The sequence below is a fragment of the Notechis scutatus genome, chromosome 3 (genome assembly GCF_049901735.1).
Source record: "Notechis scutatus isolate UNSWTSFEM ecotype Mainland chromosome 3, rNotScu1.2, whole genome shotgun sequence".
NCBI lineage: Eukaryota > Metazoa > Chordata > Lepidosauria > Squamata > Elapidae > Notechis > Notechis scutatus.
This window is the reverse complement of record NC_142011.1, coordinates 170,394,304-170,418,639: the sequence shown is the minus strand read 5'-3', so window position 1 is coordinate 170,418,639 and position 24,336 is coordinate 170,394,304. Positions and strand designations below refer to the sequence as shown.

The following is a 24,336-nucleotide window of genomic DNA, read 5'->3' as shown; positions in this document are numbered from 1 at the left end:
TTTTCAAAGTGTTTAATTATAAATCTTTTTATGATAACAATATGCAGTCTTACATTTTTCAAAGCATCGACATCAGAGTAACTGATCTATATTTATTTATTTATTTAATTTATTTTGTCAATCACTTACAAGATAATAGGTATAAGTATAAACATAATTATAAATACATGAAATAGATACATACAAGAAAAATAAAAAGAAACGAAAGGACAGGGACAGTAGGCACTTGGTGCACTTATGCATGCCCCCTACAGACCACTTAGGAAAGGGGTGGAGGTCAATAGTAGACAGTCTAAGGTTAAAGTTTTTGGGGTTTGGGGAAGAAACCATAGAGTCAGGTAGAGTATTCCAGACATTGACCACTCTGTTGCTGAAGTCGTATTTCCTGCAATCAAGTTTGGTGAGGTTTACCTTGAGTTTTTATCTATTGTGTGCTCTTCTGTTGTTATGGTTGAAGCTGAAGTATTCATTGACCGGTAGGACATTGCAATGTATGATTTTATATACTATACTTAGATCGGACAGAAGGCGGCATAGTTCTAAGTTTTCTAGGTCTAGAATTTCAAGTCTGGTGGCATAAGGTATTCTGCAATGAGTAAAGGAGTGGAGAACTCTTCTTGTGAAATATTTCTGGACTTTCTCAACTGTGTTAATATCAGATACGTAATGTGGGTTCTACATATTGTATATTGTATATATATTTTATATTTTATATATTGTATATGTTGCTGTGTTTTCTTTTTCTTCCTTTCTGAAGATTAGAATAACAGTTGGTCTTATCCAGTCATCTGCCAGTTCACCAGGATTTCTCAAACATAATTCATAAGGGTTTGGGGGGGAAAAATTATGCAATGCTGTTGGGATTTTAGGATGCAATTAAATCTGGTGTTGGAGACTTAAACTTATTGAAGAAACAAATGTTTTCACCCCATCTCAAACTTGCTCCAACATTTTGTTTTAAAAAAGTGCCTGATGGAACACATTGACTATACATACACATATATTAGCTACATATGCACATGTATTATCCACAGAGATTGTTGATGTTATATTACTATTTATCTTTGTTATGTGCTTCAAAACGTTGCCTAAGAGCATGCAATATGCTTCCTGGGATTTTCTGGTGTTTGTCCCGTAAATCTTCTATTGCCCTTTGAGCCTGTTGGAACAAGGGAATGGCATGCGGTGAGATGGAATGGGGGGCGGGGCGGGAGGGGGAAGACGGAAAAATGATTTAATTTATATTTATGGTTCAGGAACTATTGAGATAATATTCCAGAACTAAATATACAGTATATGGACTCTTTAATAGAGGATACTACATATTTAAACACATATGTATATGTGTGTGTGTGTGTGTGTGTGTGTGTGTGTATATATATATATATATATATATATATATATATATATATATATATATATATATATATATATATATATAATTCTAACTTGCTCTTCATTACAGTCTTTAACATACATTTGAAAACCAATGTTATCTTTGATTTTCTCTTATGGCAAATATTTTTCTCTCTCTCTTCCTACTCATGCTATACCATTCATAATCAGATAAATCACATTTCCTATAAATCTGTAAATATATGGTGTACAAGAGAGATGGTATTCAGTAGGTTCTGACCAGTTCTGGAAAAACAGTAGCAGAAATTTTAAGTAGTTCAGAGAACCAGCAAATGCCACTTCTGACTAGAGATTTTACAGTATCCTTCCCCTGCCACGCCCACCAAGCCACACCCACAGAATGGTGGTAAAAAAGTTTGAATCCCACCACTGGTGTACAACCATCCTTTTGTATACTGTTACCAACAGTAAATTCATATGGGTCAGAATAAAACCATGATAAATGGAGTTGAACATTTCCAGCAATGTCTAGTTAAAAAAATCCCTCCTTTGCACTGTGAAAAAACAAACCTTCATCCCTTTCACTTTCTTAGAAATGCCCCTGCAGAAGAGTTGGAATTCTGTAGTATGGCTAGAGATGTTGTTCAAGCCCTCTTCTACATACTCTCATCCTGACCTAGGCTAGACTGTCTGCTGCACACAGTAGTATAATTAAAAAGCAGAAAGCATGCTAATGCCTCTTATTTAATTTGCTCCTGACTGTAGTTTGTTGAATAAACCATAATTGGATGAATTGACCTTTTACTTGAAAATATAAACTTATTGGGTAAGAAGAGATTGAGCCTTTGGCCACTCCATGATGAAGCTTTAGGATGAGATATATATTTGATGGATATTTTTATTTATGTATGCTGTTAATTTATTTCTTTATTTATTGAATTTATATTGTGGCCTATTCACCCATGGCGACTCAAGGTAGCTTACAGAATATAAAACCACATTTAAAACAATAAAAACTAACAAAAGAATCAAACAATACAGTACAATATAACAAAATCAACCCCCATATCCCACCCACCCTGCCCAGGTGATTACACAAACCATTTAATGGGCTCTATCCTGCTCTGGGTTCCCCAACGTAATCATATTGTGTACTTTGAATAAGCTCTGTTTTAACAGTAAGGGATGGATGAATTATAATCTTACATTAACATTTATGTACCAAACACTCAACAATATTTCTGCACATCTAATTAATGTATTTTAATAACTGTTATTATAGTTATTATAGAGCTTAGGTAAAGATGAAAATTCCCCTCGCACATATGTGCTAGTCGTTTCTGGCTCTAGGGGGTGGTGCTCATCTCCGTTACAAAGCCAGTGCTGTCCAAAGATGTCTTCGTGGTCATGTGGCTGGCATGAATAAACACCGAAGGTGCACAGAATGCTGTTACCTTCCCACCAAAGTAATCCCTATTTTTCTACTTGCATTTTTTACATGGTTTCAAACTGCTAGGTTGGCAGAAGCTGGGACAAGTAACAGGAGCTTACTCAGTGCTAGGGATTCGAACCGCTGAACTGCCGACCTTTCTGATTGACAAGCTCAGCATCTGAGCAACTGAGCCACCCTGTCCCTTTTATAGAGCTTATCATTTCATAAAGAATGAAGTTTTATTTTCAGTGGATATTTTCCCCTTACAATAGAAATACACTTACCTTTTCAGCTAATTTTTCAGGAGTTATATCCGGATCATATGGAATTGGTTTTCCAATATGGGTTATAAGTTTAATTGGAAACATTCCACATACCGGAAAGGCTAGCCATCGGTTTCGCTCATATAACCATCTCATTGGTCCTGCGTACAAGTTTTAGAAAATCTCAGATATGCATATTAGCAGATTGCCAAGAATTTCATATTTGACTTTGTTAGAAGCCTATATTTAAATTCAATAATTAATACCAGCACTGGAATCAGCTAATGGAAAGTTTTTGCAGTGTACAGATACAAGAAAATAAGCCATCCTGTTTGGAGCTTTACAGTTTGCAAAACACAATTTAGACTAAAAAGTTGTGAAAAAATTAGAGTTAGGAGAAGCAAGCTAATCTTGACACATAAATAGACCCGCAAATACAAGTAACCTGACAAACAGCAGGCTGATAGCTGAGTAGACAGATAAACAGACAAGACAGGCAATATTTCCAGGAAAAATACCAATTCATTTACAGAATATGGATAACTTTACTGAATTTCCATAATTTCTGATCATAATTTGTAATTCCATGACATTATGTCAGTTATGGGAATTGTATTAAATAACCTTTTTCCACCAAAGCTCTGAGTTCTGGAGTATGCATGTATGCATCAGTGGTGCGAATCAATATTTTTTACTACTGGTTCTGTGGACGTGGCTTGGTGGGCATGCCAGGAGAAGGATACTGTAAAATCTCCAGAGGTGAAATCTCCAGGTTTGTCGGTTCTCCGAACTAATCAAAATTTCCGCTACCGGTTCTCCAGAACTGGTCAGAACCTGATGAATACCCCCTCTGGTATGCATGTATATGTACAGTATATGTGTATGTATATCTGTACATTTGTATGTCCATATCTGTATATTTATAGAGATAGATGGATATAAATATAGGTAGATATCCGAAGAGAGAGGATATATCGTCTTTTCTCATTGTAGAAGAAAACTCATATGTACCACCTCTTAAACAGTTTTCCTAACAATAAAATGAAAATAATCCCAAATTAATCTACCTCAATTATATTTCTATTTTACTTAGAACCCAGATTTAGCTATTCTTACTTGAATCATTCAAATTAAACATGGTAAGCAAAGATGCCCATGTACAAATTTATAGCATTAAATAAATAACATTCTCAAAAATACATGAAGTTTTACTTACTTGTATCTACATATGTCATATATCCTTCTCTAATATTTTGTGTAAACAAAGGAATGATTGGCTAGAAGAAATAAAACAAACAAATAATGGAATTCTTTTAGTTACAGTACATAAAAGGAATGAAATGTATTGGTTGGACATAAAATACACCAATTAAAAGGTTATTTTGATAAACTAATATGGACAATATATTGTATAAGATCATTGTACTGTTATGACGTCCTAACTGTTATTTTCAGCAGCTTTATTCTTGTACTAAATGTAGTTCAGCTACTGACATGCTGAACTTCTTTCCTTAGTGCTGAAATTTCATGCTCATGCATCCAAAAGATCCTGATTTATAAACTAATATTAAACTTCAGTTTTATTTTTCACATAACTAGTATGCCAAAGAAAGACAAAGGCAAGAGTTGAATGAAACCATAATGATTCTTTTTTTTTGTTGACCTTTACTACACTGTCCTATAACTTTGCCCGTATTTGTTACAGATAAATTGACTCCTTCAGATTAGTTATTGGCATCTAGCATCCTTGGGCAAATGCTGAATTTCAGTGTTCTCCATAAGACAGGGATCATCATGTGAGCTTCATTCTGCAACTTTTCAACTGTCACTTGGTTTTTCATACTTCTAGGCAAGGGAATAGTGTGACCATCTGTTATTTAAGATTTTGGTGGGAAATAGGTTATTCCTTCACGGAGTGGTAATTTGAGTGTTTGGCTGATTGCTTGCCTTAGTCGTGGCTTCAGCCATGAAGAATGAGTATGTGCACATGCTCTCATTTTTATATATTGTCATAAATCAAGGTATAATGCATATTTTATCTAGAAATGTATACCTTGTATTTTGGATTTTTTTAAAAAGTTCCTCACAGTCACATTCAAGATCCATGGATACTTAGATGCACCAGACAGAGCAGGGATTGGCAGGTAGATGGTGATTTCTGGCAAGTGAAATTTCTCCAGAAAAAGGAAAGAGCATGAGATTACTCACTTGCACTCAAAACAGTTGCTTCTTGTAAACAGACTGTAGGAACTGAGATTTTTGTGGTTGGCTAAAGTGTTTGAGAGATACAGCTAAATAGAGATTTTTTGAGTGGCAAAATAAAAATTCAATTGGTAAATTATTATGTTGTTGGGATTACAAAGGATTAAGAGGAGCAAAACCTTTTTAAGACTTACATTTTTTTGGCAAAAGTTTAATAAGCAGTCCATATAAGAAAGTTTAAAATGGATAAAGGGGGCAGGTATGGTATTTTGTAAGATTTTTTTGGTGGGGTGGGGGGGAATGCTTGTGAACAAATTGGAATTAAATTAGATTAATGACTTAGACCTTTGGGAGAAGGTGATGATTCAGAGGCAGAAACTTTCCAATGAGGTGGAAATTAACTAAAATTTCCATTTTTTTCTGCATTGCAGGTGCATTAGGGTTGAAAAGGTAGCTAGACGTAAGATCTGGACAACCAAAACTCTGTCTGGAATCGAGATCTGGAGTTTGCCCATATGTACACCATAAAACTACTTTTTGGGCAGAAATTGTCATTTTTGTAGCTACTTGCAATCAACTGGGAAGGTTCCATAGTGACTTGAACTGTAATGTAGCCTTTAAGGGTCTTCGAGGTTTGATAAAACCTCTTCTTTTTAATCATTTTGGAGTTTTACTGTTTATTGTTTCCAGGGGTGGATTCAAATTTCTTAACAACCGGTGTTGTGGGCATGGCCTAATCTGTGGGTGTGGCTTGGTGATCATGTGACTGGCTGGGCATGGCTTGTATGTAAATATTATAAATATTTATGTAAACATTGAATTTTTTATAAAAAAGAGCAACTTTTACCTAAAATCAGGCAAAGCAAGCATATTGGGTTGTTCACAGAAGCACAGATTCACTTAGAGATCTATGTTTCTGCAATCTGCTACCTGAGTCTATTACATAAAATTTGCTTGCAAGCAAACTCACAAAATGACAAAACTCACAAAACTCACACACCATGAATGTAAATAATGAATTTTTTATAAAACGAGCAACTTTTACCCAAAATCAGGCAAAGCAGGCAGGCAGATTGAGTTGCTCACAGAATCACAGATTCACTTAGAGATCTATGATTCTGCAATCTGCTACCTGAGTCTGCACTGAAAAATAGAAGCTTCAGTCCTAAGGAATGTTGAGCTCTGCTTTTAGATTAGCTAGAAAGCAAGAAATCCAACTATTTCTTGCTTTCTAGCTAATCTAAATCTCCCGGCACAGCAGAACAGCTGATGGTTGAGGGGGGGAGACAAATAGCAACTTACCAAATGCAGGCAAATTTGATGGCACATGCCAGGTAAAGAGTAAGTGGGTGGGGAGTGGAGGGGTGAGGTCAGCAAGTTGTGCGATTTGCCGGTTCTCCGAACTAGGCAGAATCATAACAATTCTATAGAACCGGACTGACCAGGTAGAATCCCATCCCGATTGAAAATCCTTCAGCACTTTAAGTTTACAATTTGCTGAATGAGTTAATCTTTAATCAATTTAAAAAGAAAAAAAATATTTCTTTCCAGCTTTATGAGATCTTTATTTGTTTGCATTTTTTTTCAACATACAGCAAAGTTGTGATTTTAGAGTCTTTTTGAAAAGTTTTTAAAATGTAAATATAGTAAATATAAATGTAAATATAGCGGCTAGGGTTTTGGTGCCATTGAAGTCGATGCTAGCACCAAAACCAAAACCCTAGCCACTATAGGAAACCCCAGCTACAGAATTATCAGAAAAGCCATAGAAGCCATTCTGGCACAGCAGTAGGCTAGCACCAAATTTAAAACAGAAACGGCTATGAAAGTCTGACTCACAGACGAACACAATACAGAAGCCTGATGAGGGCAGATGAGATTCTGCCGAAACGTTGCTACAACTTTAAAAGCACAACTATAATCACGTGGGAAAATACCCGAGCAAAGCTGAATACCAGATAGATAGATAGATAGATAGATAGATAGATAGATAGATAGATAGATAGATAGATAGATAGATAGAGAGTGTATTCAGCTTTGGGTATTGTTGTGAATCAATAAAAGTTGATATTCTAAATGCAAATCAGGGGTTGAAAACCTGCAGACTTGATTGGCCCTTGTACAACAACTTGGGATTGGGCCAGAACTAGACCCTGATTGGCCACTTTGGGAATACTTCTTATTGGTTAGTAGTTTGAACCTGTTGCAAGTTCATTGGTTAATAAGGTAGCAGCTAACCCTATAAAAGGGTTACTGCTGCCCATAGCTTTGCTCTGTTCCATTCTGATTCCTGTTATTATTAAAGAGTTGAAGTCACTGGTCAGATGTCTGGTCTCCTTATTCTCCAAACATAACACTGGCGACGAGGATGGGATACGGAGACCGAAGAGCTGACTAAACCTACAGAGCAACCTACAGAGCAAGTGGTCGAACACGCACCATCAACGGCAACATGGCCAGCGGTGCCGTACCACCCGCTCCATTCAACCCAGAAACCGAAGACTGGGAGGCCTACATGGATCGGTTCCAGATGTTTCTGGAAACCAACAATTTGAAAGATGCAACAACCGGCAAAAAAAAAAAAGAGCTATCTTTCTAACTCATTGTGGACCAACCATGTTTAAGATGGCAAAGTCGCTTGCCAAGCCAGCAGAGGTAAAAGAAATGGACTGGGACGTCCTCGAGCCGTTACTACGGGCTCACTACGCGCCCACCGTACCAACCCTAGTAAGAAGACACGAATATTACCAGAGGGACCAACGGAAGGGCGAAAGCCTTGCCAATTACATTCGCGGACCTCCGGAACCTAGGAGGCCTCTGCGGGTTCACAGACTTAGAAGAAGCCCTCCGGGACCGCCTGGTTCTGGGCCTAGAAGACGGCGCTATCCAGAGCAAAATTATGGCTAAGGGGGACATCAGCCTCACCGATGCCCTTAAAGAAGCCTCGGCAGCGGAGGCGACAAAGAAGTCGGCAGCCCAAATGCGCCGCACCAACGCACCGCTACGTAAACTCGCCACTGATACCTCGCCCGCTCAGAGAGACACCCGGTATCAACTCACCACGAAGACCTAGAGTCCCGTCCGACAGCGATGAGGAAGAGGTCAACCGACTTCGAACGGAGAGAGACCAATCCATACAACACTCATTTCGACCGTGTGCCGGCTGTGGAGCAAATCACCCACGATCCGGTTGCAAATTCCTTGACGCACTTTGCCGACATTGCGGGAGACGCGGTCACATCGCAAAGGTTTGCAGAAGCAAACAGAACTCCAAACCCCGACAGGCCGAATTCCAGTCTTCAGGATTCTTCGGCACACACCGAGAAAAATTGAACCACTCCTACAGAAACAAGCCGTCCACCACTTCCACCAGGCGTGAAGAAACCAGGCGGGAAGAGACCCACCAAACAATCACCATAGGCCACGCTACATCCCTTGATGCCGGGAAAATCCGAGTGAAGGTCGCCATCGAAAACAAACCTTGCGTGATGGAGGTAGACTCGGGATCTTCCCTCTCGATGGTGTCGTGGAAAACGCTCCAACAGCTCATTCCCGCGATCCGCCGCCAAGACCTTAACCCTCAAAGGGTTATAATCAAAGATTATCAGGGAAACAGAATTCCCATTATCGGGTCCCGCAGATTCCAGGTCTCATTCAAGGACCGCACCGTCGCACTACCACTGACTGTTGTGGATCGAGACAGGCCTAGTCTTCTAGGCCTTCAATGGTTCGGGCCGCTCGGAATCACTGTAGCCGGAGTCCACAAGGCCGAAAGCGTCGATTGGGAGGAAGACCTCGTGCAAGAATTCCAAGACGTTTTCGCGAACGGACTAGGCAAGTATAAGGGGACCCCAGTCTTGTTTAACTTGAACCCTGAAATAGCACCCATCCGCCTTAAGCCGCGTCGGGTGCCATTCGCCTTAAAGCCTAAAATCGACGAACAACTCGATAAGCTGATAGCGCAGGGCGTACTGGAACCCACCGACCACGCCCGTTGGGAAACCCCAATAGTGACGCCTATCAAGCCTGATGGGTCCTTAAGAATTTGCGGAGACTACCGGGCTACATTAAACCACGCACTACAGCAAAGTGCTTATCCAGTACCGGTAGTACAACATTTGCTCCATTCCCTGGGCGGCGGGAAAGTTTTCGCCAAACTAGATCTAGCCCAGGCATATCAACAATTGCCGGTAGACCCAACCACAGCTGAGGCACAAACGATCGTAACACATAGGGGCGCATTTAAATGCAACCGGCTCCAATTCGGGTAAGCGTCGCCCTGGAATCTTCCAGAGTTTAATGGAAAGGTTGTTACAGGGGATAAAAGGCGTTGTCCCATATTTCGACGATGTACTCATCGCCGCCCCTAACAGAGACATTCTAGAAAAAAGACTCAGAGAGGTTTTACGAAGATTCCAGAATGCAGGCCTCAGAGTAAAAAAGGATAAATGCCAGTTATGTACCGAAGAGTAGAATTTTTGGGATATCTCCTGGACAGCCAAGGAATTCATCCCACCGAAGACAAATTACGAGCAATTAAAAGGCACCCACTCCAAGGAACAAGGCAGACCTACAGGCGTTCCTTGGACTTATCAATTTCTATAATGTTTTTTTACCTCACAAAGCAACAGTAGCTGAACCATTGCATAGACTATTAGACAAAAAAGCAACGTGGGTTTGGGGGCAACGAGAACAACATGCTTTCCAACAAGTAAAGAAATTGCTAACTTCGGATTCAGTACTTATGCAGTACAACGAGACTCTGCCGCTCACTATCACGTGTGACGCGTCGCCTTTTGGGGTTGGGGCAATCCTGGCCCACGTGTTACCAAACGGAGCGGAAGCCCCCATCGCTTTTTTCACTAACCTTAGCTAAAGCTGAACGAAATTATAGTCAGCTGGACAAAGAAGCTTTAGCTATTGTTGCTGCAGTTAAAAGATTTCATGAATATGTTTATGGCCGTGCATTTACAATAATCACTGATCATAAACCGCTACTGGGGATCATTGCGGGTAATAAACCAACCCCGTATATATTGTCCCCCAGAATGACCCGATGGTCCGAATTCTTGGCGGCCTACAACTACCCCTTGCAACACCGCCCAGGGAAATCGATTCTCCACGCTGATGCATTGAGCAGAACACCGCTTCCAGACTCTGTTGTGGATCCAGCCCCAACCATCTCAACGCTCCAGATCGAAGCTCTACAGGCACCACCCTTGACGGCTAGAGACATTGCTTGTGAAACGAAACGCGACCCAGTTCTGCGACACATACTCCGCTGGGTTGAACGGGGGTGGCCGACGGACCAAATAGCACCTGAATGGGCGCCTTTCAAAGCCCGCCAAACCGAGCTGTTTTCCCCAAAAGGCTGTATCTTGTGGGGCGATCGAGTCGTAATCCCTGACAAATTGCAACAGACTGTTTTGGCGGTATTGCATGAGGGACATCCGGGTATTGTGCGGATGAAATCACTCGCACGCAGCTACGCTTGGTGGCTGGGAATCGACAAAAGAATCGAGGCCTGGGTCGCTACTTGCCAACATTGCCAGGACGTCAGCAACGCCCCACCTAAAGCAAGCCCAACCGAATGGGAAACGCCGAGGGGACCGTGGTCCCGTATTCATATTGACTTTGCGGGGCCTACCAAAGGGCACACTTTCCTGATTACTGTCAACGCCTATTCTAACTGGCTCGAGATTCAGCGAATGCACACAACTACAACAGACTCAGTTATTAATAAATTAAACAGACTATTTGCCACACACGGGTTTCCGGACGTGTTGGTCTCGGACAACGGCCCTCAGTTCACTGCATTGCCCTTTGAGCAATATCTTGCCGATCGGAGCATCCGCCATGCGTTAACCTCGCCCGCGCACCCTGCGGTGAATGGACGTGCAGAACGCATGGTACAATTCGTAAAAAAGACCCTTCACAAAATGGAATTTGGCAACATCGACGAGAAAATCAATCGAATTCTCTTGTTGCAACACATCACGCCTCACAGCGTGACCAACAAAACGCCCGCTGAACTTCTTATGGGGCGGAAACTCCGATCACACCTTGACCGGCTCCACCCCGCTTTCGCACCAGAAAAGCCCTTCGGTTCCAGCAGCAAATGCCGGGAATTTAAGGTAGGCGATTTAATCTTTGCCAAAAACTTTTCCGGTGACCCGCTATGGATACCCGCAACCGTTACCCACCTCACCGGGCCTAGATCTTACCGCCTGCTTACAGACGATGGGAGGGTGTGGAAACGCCACATAGACCAGCTCCGGTCGAGATTACCACCCAGCGGTCATGGCCCCCCGGGTTCTCCAACTCAAGGGGGAGGAAGCATCGAGGAGGGTGACTTTGATACAATCAATAGCGGGCCAACGGAGGCCCTACAGCCCAGCGAAACACCGGAGCGTGAAGCGGGAAGGGAGTTGACTTTTCCAGGGAACTTTAATACGGGGGAAACTGAACTGCTAAACCCCGAAGAAACACGGAGTAGCAGAGACAACCACAGCGAATGCAGCACGGAATCGCCGTGCAGTGAAATAGACTTTAATAAAGGTCATCCAAACGCTCCACCGGAACCGGACATTAGACAAAACCCGGTGGAGCCTCGGAAATCATCCAGGCAGACCAAACGGCCTGCCTATCTTGAGGATTTTATTACAGCTCCCCTCAAACGGAACCCAAGGGGGAGGGGTGTTGTGAATCAATAAAAGTTGATATTCTAAATGCAAATCAGGGGTTGAAAACCTGCAGACTTGATTGGCCCTTGTACAACAACTTGGGATTGGGCCAGAACTAGACCCTGATTGGCCACTTTGGGAATACTTCTTATTGGTTAGTAGTTTGAACCTGTTGCAAGTTCATTGGTTAATAAGGTAGCAGCTAACCCTATAAAAGGGTTACTGCTGCCCATAGCTTTGCTCTGTTCCATTCTGATTCCTGTTATTATTAAAGAGTTGAAGTCACTGGTCAGATGTCTGGTCTCCTTATTCTCCAAACATAACAGGTATTTTCCCACGTCATTGTAGTTGTGCTTTTAAAGTTGTAGCAACGTTTTGGCAGAATCTCATCTGCCATCATCAGGCTTTTTTATTGTGTTCGTCTGTGAGTCAGACTTTTACAGTGGTTTCAGATTTAAATTTGGGGCTAGCCTATTGATGTGCCAGAATGGTTTTTTCTTCATCCTGATTGGTTGGGAATCTTGGTCTGTGTTTATTGGTCTTGGAGTTTGTTGCGTTCTGCTTGATTGGTGTTTGTAATATCTTCTGTCTGTTTTGTGGCTCTTTTTGTATCTTGATTGGCTGGCAACATTGTGTTCCTTTATTGGAGGCCTTTAGTGCAGCTTGGCTCGGGGTAAATGGACAGCTATCATTTGTTAGGAAGCTAGGTTTCATCTGGGTGCCTGGTTGGGGTGTGTTTGAGCTGGAGGTATCAGGGGGGATCTGTTTGTGCCCAGGTGTTTGCCTGGCTAGTGGTGTGGCCATTCAATATATATATATTGAATAAAGTTTATTTTAAAATTAACAAGAAAAAAGAAATGAAGACAAATGGCTTACCACTTTGGCATCTATAGCTATATGTGCAAATCCTTTACGTTTTCTCCATATTATTTTATACAGGTTATTTCCATAGTTTTGCTCTCGTAGTCCTCCTGGTGCAATTCCAAGTAAGTGCCCTTGTTTCAGAATGTTTATACACCTTTCTCTTGTAGAACAATCACAGTGATGAACAGAAATGAATTGTTTTAGTCCTGCAAAAGCAGACCTAAGAAATAATTCTGTTCTTGCATAAAAGAAAACAGAATACATGTATTTCCATTATGACATAACTCAAAACAAGACTTTGAAGAAGAAAAATTGGACTTCACAAGTTAGTGAATCAATTTTATTAACCCTTCCCCACCAAAAAACCCTAAACATAATAATTTTTTTACCTGGTAAAAGTGAGAAAATATTATCTATCACAGAATAGCAGTGTTTCCCAGTGAGTCTATACAATCTTGCTACAAAACAGTGATAGTCAATTGGAAAGGCTCCATGATAATAGACAAGAATCGCTGGTCCTTTGGATAAATTTTCTAATCCAGAAATCTCATAACCTGTTAATGGGAGAACATTGAAATGGCTTCAGTTTTTTCCCCACAAGAGTTTCCTATAGAAGATCACAGAAAAATGGCATATTTTTTGTTATCAAACTAAAAAGTTTAAATCAAATGTGCTTTTTGGAACTATCATATTGATCATCAAAATAAAAGAAAATGAAAAAAAATAGAACCTTCTGAGAAATCAGTGTTTCTGCTTTTGTGATCCCGCACCTTCGGTCTAGTTTCCTATAAGTTACTTAGATTCATGTTACTTAGTGATATCAAACCTTTCCCACAAGTATCTATGTGTTCAGAGATTTTATCCATTCTAAAACCTCATTTTTAAAAAGACAGTTTTGACGCTCTGTTGACACTTTCCCAAATTCTTACAAACATATAGAATGTATGGGCCTCAGATATTGTAGCTTCTTCCAGCTTTAATCCAAAGGTATAGTTAATGGTAATGTTTAACCGACTAAGTACAATTTTGGGGGGGAAAGTTTAAATTAAAACAGCACATTTGGAGTTTAATATTAAGGGTTAGGATATTAGGATATTAAGGCACAGGAAAAATGTACATGGTAGAGGCAAGGATTAGCAGAAATATTCCTGATATAATCTGTTACTGTCAGACTTCTAGTTATTGGGCTTTGCCTATGAAATAAAATTCCAATTATTTTAATTGTCCAAAAGACAAGAACTACAGAATACTAAGTTGGATGTCTATTTTGTGCCAGGCCAAAACCAGGACAAATTATGTCTTAGCATAAAATGTAAAGCCAATGTGCTTCTAAGCAACTGAAACCTTAGAACAAAAGATAGTACAGGTAGTCATCTTCTTGTGACTATAATAGGAGAAACCATATGACCGCTTCATTCAATGACTGCTTTCCAAGTTACAGTCATTCAACAGAGCACTGGGGAGAAGGCCAGGTCTTTCTGGGGTTGCTACGCCAGTGAGGAGAGGCACATGCCTTCCCCTATACAAGGGAGATCCAGGGCCTGTTCCCTGCCCCACTAGGGAGAACATTCGCTAGTGTTTTTGCTAGAAGTGAGGTCATGTTCCTCCAATGTGCTAAATAATTTCTTCTTGGATTTTTTTTTACTTTTCCTAAGATGATGATATATTGTTTTTTATTTTTCTAATTCTGAATTTTTAGGAATATAATGATATGAAGATGTATATACCTAAATATTTCTGGTATTTTATGGTTAGGTAGCTCAGTGGCTAAGACACTGAGCTTGTCGATCAGAAAGATCGGCAGTTCGGTGGTTCGAATCTCTAGCACTGCATAATGGAGTGAGCTCCTGTTACTTGTCCCAGCTTCTGCCAAGCTAGCAGTTCGAAAGCATGTAAAAATGCAAGAAAAATAAGGACCACTTTGGTGGGAAAGTAACAGCGTTCCGTGTGCCTTTGGCATTTAGTCTTGCCAGCCACTTGACCACAGAGATGTCTTTGGACAGCGCTGGCTCTTTGGCTTTGTAACAGAAATAAGCACCACCTCCCTAGAGCTGGAAATGACTAGCACGTATGTGCGAGGAGAACCTTTATCTTTTACCTTACAGTACACATAAGGTTTATCTTATTATTATTATTATTTTAAAATTATGCATGTATGAGACTAAAGATGAAAAAGGCACATGCAGTGTGGACAAAAAGCCAGGAATCATGTCTTCTAGATTATAGAATCATAGAATCATAGTGATAGAAGAGACCTCGAAGCTCTTCTACACCAATCCCTCTTCTTCTCCAATCCCTATTCTACTCCAATCTCTTTTCTACTCCAACCCCCTGGCCAAAGTATGAAACATCTCAGTCAAATGATTTACCTGTTTATTTTTGAAAACCACCAGGAAATAGATAAGAAGGAACTAAGTTTTTAAGGAAACAAATACAAAAATGTCACCGGAATCAGACAAAAGAAGTTGGGTTGAGCACATGGAAAACCTTTCCCAAATCCCAGCAATAGCTATCAGATTTGAAAATCAACAGGACAAAAATAGCTGCTAGTCCTGAAAATCAACAAACCAAACACTTTGGGGGATGAAAGGGGTCCTAAGGCCTATGCATTCTTGAATTAAGTTTGGATCTATAATTGGTGGCTGCCATCCCTCTGACTAATACCTGGCAGCCTAGTTGAGAAGGATGTGACAAATGTGGATAAGTATCTGCATGCATGTGAGAAAGTGAAAATGTACATTACAAAACCAGTAAAGTTTTTCTCTTACTTTAAATTCTTCAGGTCTCTGCAAATTCCAAAGAACCAGCTGTAACCCAGTGTTTGGTTAAAAATGATTTAAGTATGGCTATTGACCTGGGCTGTGAGTGTGTGAAGTGATTGACCATAAGCAAACTTGATATTGTGTGTAATATCTGCAGTTATTCTCTTAAATTGAGGTTAAGACAGCTCCTTCATTCAGTTCTGCAGCCTTAGAGATTAAGGGAGTTTCTGGACAAATTGCAGAAGCATTTTTAAAAAGCAAATTATATATAAATTGGCAGGATGCAGCCTCAGTTTTCCCTTTATTTTCTACTATATTCTGATGAGGTTCCAAGATACAAATGACTGCAGATAAGGATTGGCCCCAAGAATTGATGTCTATGAGTGAAAATAAATTCCTTATCTCTGCCTTAAAGAATTAATGAAGAACATTTTACTTACTGTGTAGTATCTTTCCATACAAATCTGATATCAGTGAGTAAATTTTCCTTGGCACATCCCATTGTTTGCTATTTGTATCTTCTGGCAAATTACCAATTTTTTTCCACACATAATATATTAGACTAGTGGCATAGAACCAAGAAAATGCAAAAATAAGTGGATAATATAACAGTATCACTATCATTAAAACTGTTATGGGATATACCATAAAGCCTGCACATTCTTCCAAAATGTAAGTTGGCCAGATGGAATATTCTTTTCCAGGGGTATAGTATATATTTTCTGTAGTCATGTTTAAACTCGGACTACATGAATAAAGTCCAAAAATTCTTCCTTCCTGAAAAAAAATACAAATATGCTTTAATATAATTACTATTTGCAATATTGAGCTTTTAGAGAACAGCAGAATATCAGAATGAATACATTGTAATGACACTTTCAAATAGCCTTATGGAAAAGATTGGGCTGAGAGATGGTAAAAGAAATCAAAACTTAGTACAATCAATTGTACAACAATACTATTGATTCTTTTAATGAAATATTACTGGTGTAGTTAGAGGCTCTGATTAATCTTGTTTTTTTTAACCAACCAAGAAAGAAAAGGTTTGAATGGCCAGCCAAAGATGTCTATTCAGAAGGGAGACCTTGATTTTTGAAACAACTTGTGGTTTTTTTGTGCACACAAGACAAATCTGGAAATCCTTTGTTAAAAATCCGTCATGAAAACTTTTTCTTCTGGCTGATGTCCATTCTCTCCCTTAGCTTCTATCCCTCTCCTTTATTTTTACTACCGTGTTTCTCCAACAATACGGCCTCCACCAATAGGAAGGCCCAACATGTTGGCCCCGCCTGCCAAGCGAAAGAGCCGGGCCGACCCAAGCTTGGCTTCCTTCCCAAGTCCCTCCAGCCTGAACCTGAAGGGGCCACTGGGAGAGGCCGCCTGAGTTAGGGATAGCGCCCGAGTTAGTGATAGTGATAGTGATAGTTATAGGACAGGGATGCAAGGCGACGACCTGCGCCGCATCCTCCTCCGAGCTGAGCCCCACTGAGTCAGTGCCTCTGCCTGATGCCCATTCCGCTGCAGCGTTTGGAGCTGCCGGTGCAATTGGAGATGCGTGGGGATGGGGACGGGCTGGGCGAGGGGTGGAAAGGACGGGTGGCTTCGGGTTCTCTCTGCCGGCCAGGGAAGCAGCGCTGCCATCACCTTGCCTCCCTGACTGCAGATGGGTGGGTGCTATCACTGCCTCGGGCAGCCTCTCCCGATGGTCCCTTCGGGTTTGCGCTGGAGGGACTTGGGAAGGAAGCCAAGCTCAGTTCGGCCTGGCTCTTTTGCTTGGCAGGCGGGCACGCACCCGTTGTTCGCTTTCCTGGCTCTGCCCAGCCCGCACGGCTCTGCCGCGGCCCTGGTGGGATGAGCGGAGGGTCCGGCGGGGAGGCGCTTGCTGCCTTGGTGAGAGCTCTGCTGCCGGGAAGGAGGGCCTGCCTGTCAGCTGCGCTGGGCGCCCCAGGCGAAGCTCTTCGCGCTCTGCCCGGCGCCAGGCGCGGGATGGTGGCTGGTCGCTTCTCCTGAGGTGGGCTGATCCTGTGCTGCGGCCCCGGGAGATTCTCCTCCCCACGTGGGGTTGGACTGCCCTCTCGGGCAGGGGAGGCTTTGTTGTAGTAGGGCATCATTTTTAAAAGAATTGGATTTGCCTTTGAAGGCAAAGGGAAGGCGGCGACAGGAGCACCTGAAGCCGAGTGTCTCCGCCAGGCTCCGGTTGCAGGGAGGAGCTCTGGCTGGCCACGAGTGGCTGCACCAAACGTCACGGCATTGCTCTAAACACCGCCGCAGCAAGGGAGAAGGGAAAGCAATGGTGGCGGAAGGTCTCCCGATACGAAGTGCCCCACCAACACTGAGGTCAACATCCAACTTGTTGCTGTCCACCCACTCGAGGATGCAAGGGGGGGAATTAAGTCACCCCTGAAAAGACGGCCTAGCCGTTTTTTCGAGGGTGAAAAAAAAAAGGCCCGGCTTTATTTTGTGAGAAACATGGTAGAAAGGGATCAATTGTAGACTGCTTTGCAAGAAACCCGCCTTCTGTTAATCCCTTCTTCTAGAACCTGTTTCATTATAATAAGCATCTCCAAGGCAGAATGCAATTCAGGCAGGGATGGTAGTTCTGTTTGAGACACTAAACTTCAATTGGCAAGTTAGCTTCAATTAATACAAACAAATACTGAAACAGATTTGTGTCTGAGGACATTAATCTTCAGTTGACAAGTTAACTTCAAGACTTTCATCACCATAAATTCAAAAATACTCCTCTTGTAGTTGTTCTGCAGCTAAAATATCAGGGATGTTGTACAGCAAATCAGTCTCCATAGAGAATATAAAAACACTGTGCTACTCTAATGTAGCAAGTGTTTTACTGCCATTTAATATAGCTGTTCTTAAAAAAACATTGGTTACAAATCTAAACATTCTATAGCTTCTGAGTATTGGGGTTTGAGGGGAAAAATGTGTATGGAATCAGCCAGGACAGATGCCAAAGCAGCCATATAAGTGTGGAAAAAGGCACCACCTCTTTTGTCTTTTGCAATCTTTTGATCTTTTGCAATCTGTTAATAAGGAAACTCTCTGATTTACTGATAGAATGAATAATAAATTCATAATTCAGAATATAATTTTTCATTGTAGTAGTAGTAGTAATAACAAATGGAAATAGTAGAGAAAAGAGCAAAGAAGATGAAGAATTGGTCAGCGCCGGGTGAAGATGACCTGCATGGTTTTTGGTTAAAACATCTAACTGGTTTATTCCCACTCATTGCCAAGCAGCTTAACAACATAATACAAAGAGGTGAAATTGAAAAGTGGCTAACATCTGGCAAAACGTACCTGATAATGAAAGATCCACCAAAGGGCCAGCACCATGCAACTAAAGGCTAATTACCTGCTTACCAACAACTTTCAAATTGTTAACTGGTGTGGTAGCTGATGCAGTCCAATAGCATCTAGTTGAAAACAATCTTTTTCCAGCTGAACAGAAAGGAAACCACTCCAATAGCAGAGGAACAGAAGATCAACTCCTAATTGACAAAATGATTTTGGAAAACTGCAAGAGAAGGAAGACCAACCTGAATGTGGCATAGATTGACTACAAAAAGGCATGTGACTCTCTGCCACATGACTGGATAATCAAGTGCCTAGAAATAACAGGAGTCAGTAGAAACATCAGAAGCTTTGTGCAAAGATCGATAGCACAACAGAAGACATGTCAATAATGAGAGATTTGGAGAAAGTTAATATCAAGAGAAGAATATTTCAAGGGGATTCACTATCACCATTTCTATTTGTCATTGCATTGTTTCCTCTGTCAACAATACTGAATAACTCAGGCCATAGCTATCAAACATCAAAAACAACTGCCAGACTACCCCACCTCCTTTACATGGGTGATCTGAAGCTGTATGGAAAAACACCATCTGAAATAGAAGTGCTACTAAACACTGTTCATATATATATATAGCCAAGATATTGCAACGGAGTTTGGATTGGACCAATGTGCTACACTCATTATCAAATAAGGAAAAACAATGAAAACTGAAGGAATCAAGATGCCCCATGAAAATAACATTAAGAGTCTGGATGAAGATGATTACTACAAATACCTGGGTATCTTTCAAGCTGACACCATCAAGCACACTGAAGTCAAGAAAAAAAATAGAGGTGAATATATCAAGAGAATGAAAAAGATCTTAAAGTCCAAACTCAATGGAGGAAATACCATCAAGGCAATCAACACCTGGGCAATACCAGTCATTAGATATACAGCTGGAATAGTGAACTGGACTCAAACAGAATTAAAAGCAATGGATAGGAAGACCAGAAAAACAATGGCAATGAATCATGCCCTTTATTCTCACAGCGACTTTGACAGACTCTACATAGAAGGCAAATAGGTGGGTTGCAAGTACATCAGATAGTTGAAGAAGAAAAAAGGGCATTGGAAGAATATCTGAAGGACAATGAAGAAGATGCATTGAAGTTAATATGCCAGGAAGGCTTGCTGACTACCAGAGAGATCAAACTGGACTACAAGAAAGACCAAATGAAGAAGAGAATGGAGGCATGGGAAGACAAAGCACTACATGGACTCTACAGACGATAAAATAATAGCAGGAAAAGTAGATAATAACAAAACCTGACAGTGGCTAAGAGCAGGAAAGTTAAAGTAAAAGACCAAGAGATTAATTCTGGCTGAGCAAGACCTAGTCTTAAGGACAAATGTGTACAAAGCCAGAATTGAGAAGACAGAAACAGACAGTAAGTGCCTATGCAATGAAGCTGAAGAAACAGTGGACCACCTGGTAAGCTGCTGCAAGGAGATTGCACAAACTAACTACAAGCAGTGGCATGACAAAGTAGCAACAATTGTGCAATGGAAGATCTGCAATAGATATCATTTGCCTGTAAGCAAGAACTGGTGGGACCATAAAATAGAAAAAGTCACAGAAAATGAAAAAGTTAAATTACTCTGGGACTTCAGAATCCAGACAGACAGGCACATGACACCCCGGACTTAACAGTTGTCGATAAAAGACTCGATAGGTAGACAAAAATGCAAAACCCAGTCTGAACATTTTATTTTATTTTATTTATTTATTTGATTTGCCAATTGTTTACAAGATAATAAGTATAAATGTATACATAGTTGTGAATACATGAAATGGTTACATATAAGAAAAATAAAAGAATAAGAGAAACAATAGGACAGGGACGGTAGGCACGTTGGTGCGCTTATGCACGCCCCCTAATAATAATAATAATAATAATAATAATAATAATAATAATAATAATAATAATAATAATAATAATAATTTCATTACAGTACAGTTCTCTGACATGGTGTATTTCTGCCGCTTCTGAGGTTGTGTCACAACTACCATCTGCCTGTAGCAAAGAACTGGTGGGATCATAAGCCTGAAAAAGTGGTCAAAAATGAGCACGCAAAACTACTGTGGGACTTCCAAATAAAGACTGACAAAGTTTTGGAACACAATACTCTGGATATCATGATTGTGGAGAAGAAAAAAGTGTGGATAGTCGACATTGCCATAGCTGGTGACAGCAGAATCGACGAGAGACAACTTGAAAAAGTCACCAGATATCAGGACTTGAGAATTGAACTGCAGAGACTTTGGCATAAACCAGTGCAGGTGGTTCCAGTGGTAATCGGCACACTGGGTACTGTGCCTAAAGACCTAGGCAAGCACTTAAAAACAATTGGTGCTGACAAGATCACCATTGGTCATCTGCAGAAGGCCACCTTCCTGGGATCTGCTAGCATAATCCGCTGATACATCATGCAGTCCTAAACACTTGGGAAGTGTTCGACTAGTGATTTGTGATATGAAACCCAGCATGCTTATCTCGTTTGCTGTGTATACTGTCATCATCATCATCATCATCATCATCATAACAATAATAACAACAACAACAATTTATTGATATCATTGTATCCGGAGACACCAGAATCGAAGAAAAAGAACTAGAAAAAATCATGAAATATTGCAACCTGGCCATCGAAACTACCCGATTATGGATTAAACATGTGACAATGATACACATTGTCATCGGGGCACTTGGCACTATGTCCAAGAATTTTACACAGTACATCAAGAAATTACAGCTTCCTGCAATAATACCAACAGAACTACAAAAAACTGCGCTATTCGGAACATCGTCTATTTTCAGAAAATACTTAGTTGATACCTAAGATGCTGCAGCAACCCGTATCAACCATCAGTGCCAGTTAATAATATTTGTGATACATTTTTAATCAAAATCAATATAATGATGGTAAACAAAAGGGAAGAGGAAAACGACAGAGAAGGGAAGCCAGTAAGGCAGAGGCTAGAAGAAGGGGGGGTAGAAAGGTTTGTTGGGAGAAGAAAGAAAGGGAAAAGGTGGAGAAAAGCTACAAAGTTTTGAAATTAAATGGGAAAAAAGGAATCTTTTTTAGGGATAAAGGATAAGTATAATTTTTGCAAAGAGATTTTGCAAGGTACATAAGATGATATTGTAGTATTGTATTAGAAATAGAAAACTTAAATGGCTTAAGAGTTGATAAGAGATTAAAATGTTGAAATGTTAATAATGATTGGTTTTAAAATTTAATAATATGGGGGGAGATTTAGAACATTGAGCTTTAATTAAAGAGTTTAATAAGATTATGGTATTTATGTTATTATAAAATTTTTATTATAGTATTTGTTTTTAATATTTAGATTTATTGTTTAACTATGTATTTAATTATTCTGGATGTATTATTCAGTTAGAATGTACCAAGCAAAATCGGATTGGGTATTGGGTGTTATTTTAAAGATTAATTTGATTAATTTAGTGGGGAGATAGAAAGGCATCATACTCTGATTAGTGATTTCAGGAGAAATTTCTTTTTTTTTATAAGGAATGAGACAAAGGTATAATAAAGAATGGACAAAAGATACAAATATAATGACTCAAATTAAGATGATTAATTAAGATAGAATTAAAAAGAGTGAAATATGGGGAGAAGTTAATATAGAAGACTTAGAATGGTAAATAAAATAAGTAATGATATGTAATATGAGCATGAATATAGTTGAAGTCCATGAAGAAAGAGATACCTGGGTCCAAGTTACTTTCCAAAAAGATTTTTTTTAATGTTTTGTGTGTTGTGTATATATGTCTTTTTTTGGGGGGGAGAATTAATGAAACCTTGCAGAAATATAGAATGAGAATAATGGTAACTAAGTCAGAAAGAAATAGATGAAATAATAATAATAAAATGGAATAAGAGTAAAGAGAAATAAAGAGAAAATGGATAAGAGGTTTTTGTATGTTTATATGGAAATGGTTTAAAACAGAATTATAGTTCATCTGACTTGTTAAATTTATAATGGAAAAAGGTTGACTTGTGTGTTTTGAAAATTAATAAAACTTGTTTTTTAAAAAAAAGAAATTACAGCTTCCTGCAATAATACCAACAGAACTGCAAAAAACTGCGCTATTCGGAACATCGTCTATTTTCAGAAAATACTTGCTTGATACCTAGGATGCTGCAGCAAACCGTATCAACCATCAGTGCCAGTTAATAATATTTGTGATACATTTTTAAATGTTCAATTGACTGTGTTAATGCTTAATGAATAAAGTAAATAATAATAAATAAACATTTCCTGTCTTTGTTTTCTGTAAGCTAACCTGCTCAAAGAACTTCTAGCAGAACAAGATAGATAGAAGCAATAGCATAACACTATTCCATGCGCACCCTGATAGCTGGTATCACTATTAGCCTCTCTTCTTGGCTTTGTTCATAGATGGAATGATATAGCACTAATATTTCAGATTCTACAGATATTTGAGAAGCAACCTCAGAATGATCACAAAATCTTGGAACAATATTCAGCTTTCTGCAAAATGACCCTTCTAAGACCCTTCATCTGATGCCCAAAATCACTTAGAAAAGGTGATGAAAATAGATAATTCAACTAACCCATCACCACCCAACTTTTCTGCAATGAAAATATCACACTGAGGACAGTATCATAACATTAATAGAAAATTTGTAAATGTATAAAGAATCAGAATATTATTGATTAAAAATAGAAGGGACCCACCTCTCCTGGTATTCAAAAAAAGGAGATGAATTTCACGCACATACACAATCATTACCTCTTTCAAACAGCTTGCTTGGAAAATCAATTTTACTCTGATGAAAGATGGTTTTAAATGAACAAATGTTACATTCTCCTCCCCCAGAGGGTGGAGTGACAACAAACTCAATTTAATACCTAGAATTAACCATTCTTTTAGCCAGTGTCATCTAACATTCATCTTTAAGTGACGAATAAGCAGTTTAAGAAATGAGAATTAAGTCTGCTTTAATTGTTCTCGTGGTGCCTGTGTTTAATCAACCTTAGATGATTCCTGGTTTGGTGTTCTGCTGAGGCTGACATTCCATTTGGTTCAGCAGGAGCAGATTCATCTGAGTCCTGGGCCATGATACCATTTTGGGTCTATGATCTGATCTTATCTAATGCAGGAAGGGATTTTGTGGGGATGTTAGTTCCCATAATCATAGAACATCCCATAATCAGGGGAATGAGTATTTTCTGTTGTGACATCTACCCTTTGGAATTTCACTCTCCCTTAAAGAAAACATGTGCCGTCTCTTTCATTCAAGGATAATTGCATCAGTGTTCTTTTTATACACTTGCAAATTTTAACATTTTTCACTTGAAGTGCCTTGCCTACCCGTCTCTCAGCAGGAAGTCAGAACCAATCAGCATGATGGTGTGCTCTTCCACATA

The 24,336-nt window shown here is 39.9% G+C and overlaps 1 protein-coding gene and 1 pseudogene across 4 annotated transcripts; one reads left to right on the top strand and one right to left on the bottom strand.

Moving 5' to 3' along the window:
- Positions 1-23,787, bottom strand: LOC113431316 (DGAT1/2-independent enzyme synthesizing storage lipids-like). Of its 4 annotated transcripts, none has more exons than XM_087961756.1 (7): positions 23,699-23,786; positions 16,003-16,339; positions 13,190-13,354; positions 12,813-13,006; positions 4,268-4,328; positions 3,073-3,212; positions 1-1,159 (listed from the first exon to the last, which is right to left on the bottom strand). In XM_087961756.1, exons 2-7 carry the CDS (start codon positions 16,292-16,294, stop codon positions 1,055-1,057), a joined length of 957 nt encoding a protein of 318 aa, XP_087817882.1. In that variant the 5' UTR covers positions 16,295-16,339; positions 23,699-23,786; the 3' UTR covers positions 1-1,054. The 4 variants fall into 4 exon arrangements, with proteins under 4 accessions (XP_087817882.1, XP_087817883.1, XP_087817885.1 ...); XM_087961757.1 differs by having other exon boundaries at positions 23,644-23,730; XM_087961759.1 differs by lacking the exon at positions 3,073-3,212 and having other exon boundaries at positions 23,699-23,787.
- On the top strand, positions 19,628-21,339 carry LOC148131472 (uncharacterized; annotated as a pseudogene).
- Positions 23,788-24,336: the final 549 nt, after the last annotated feature.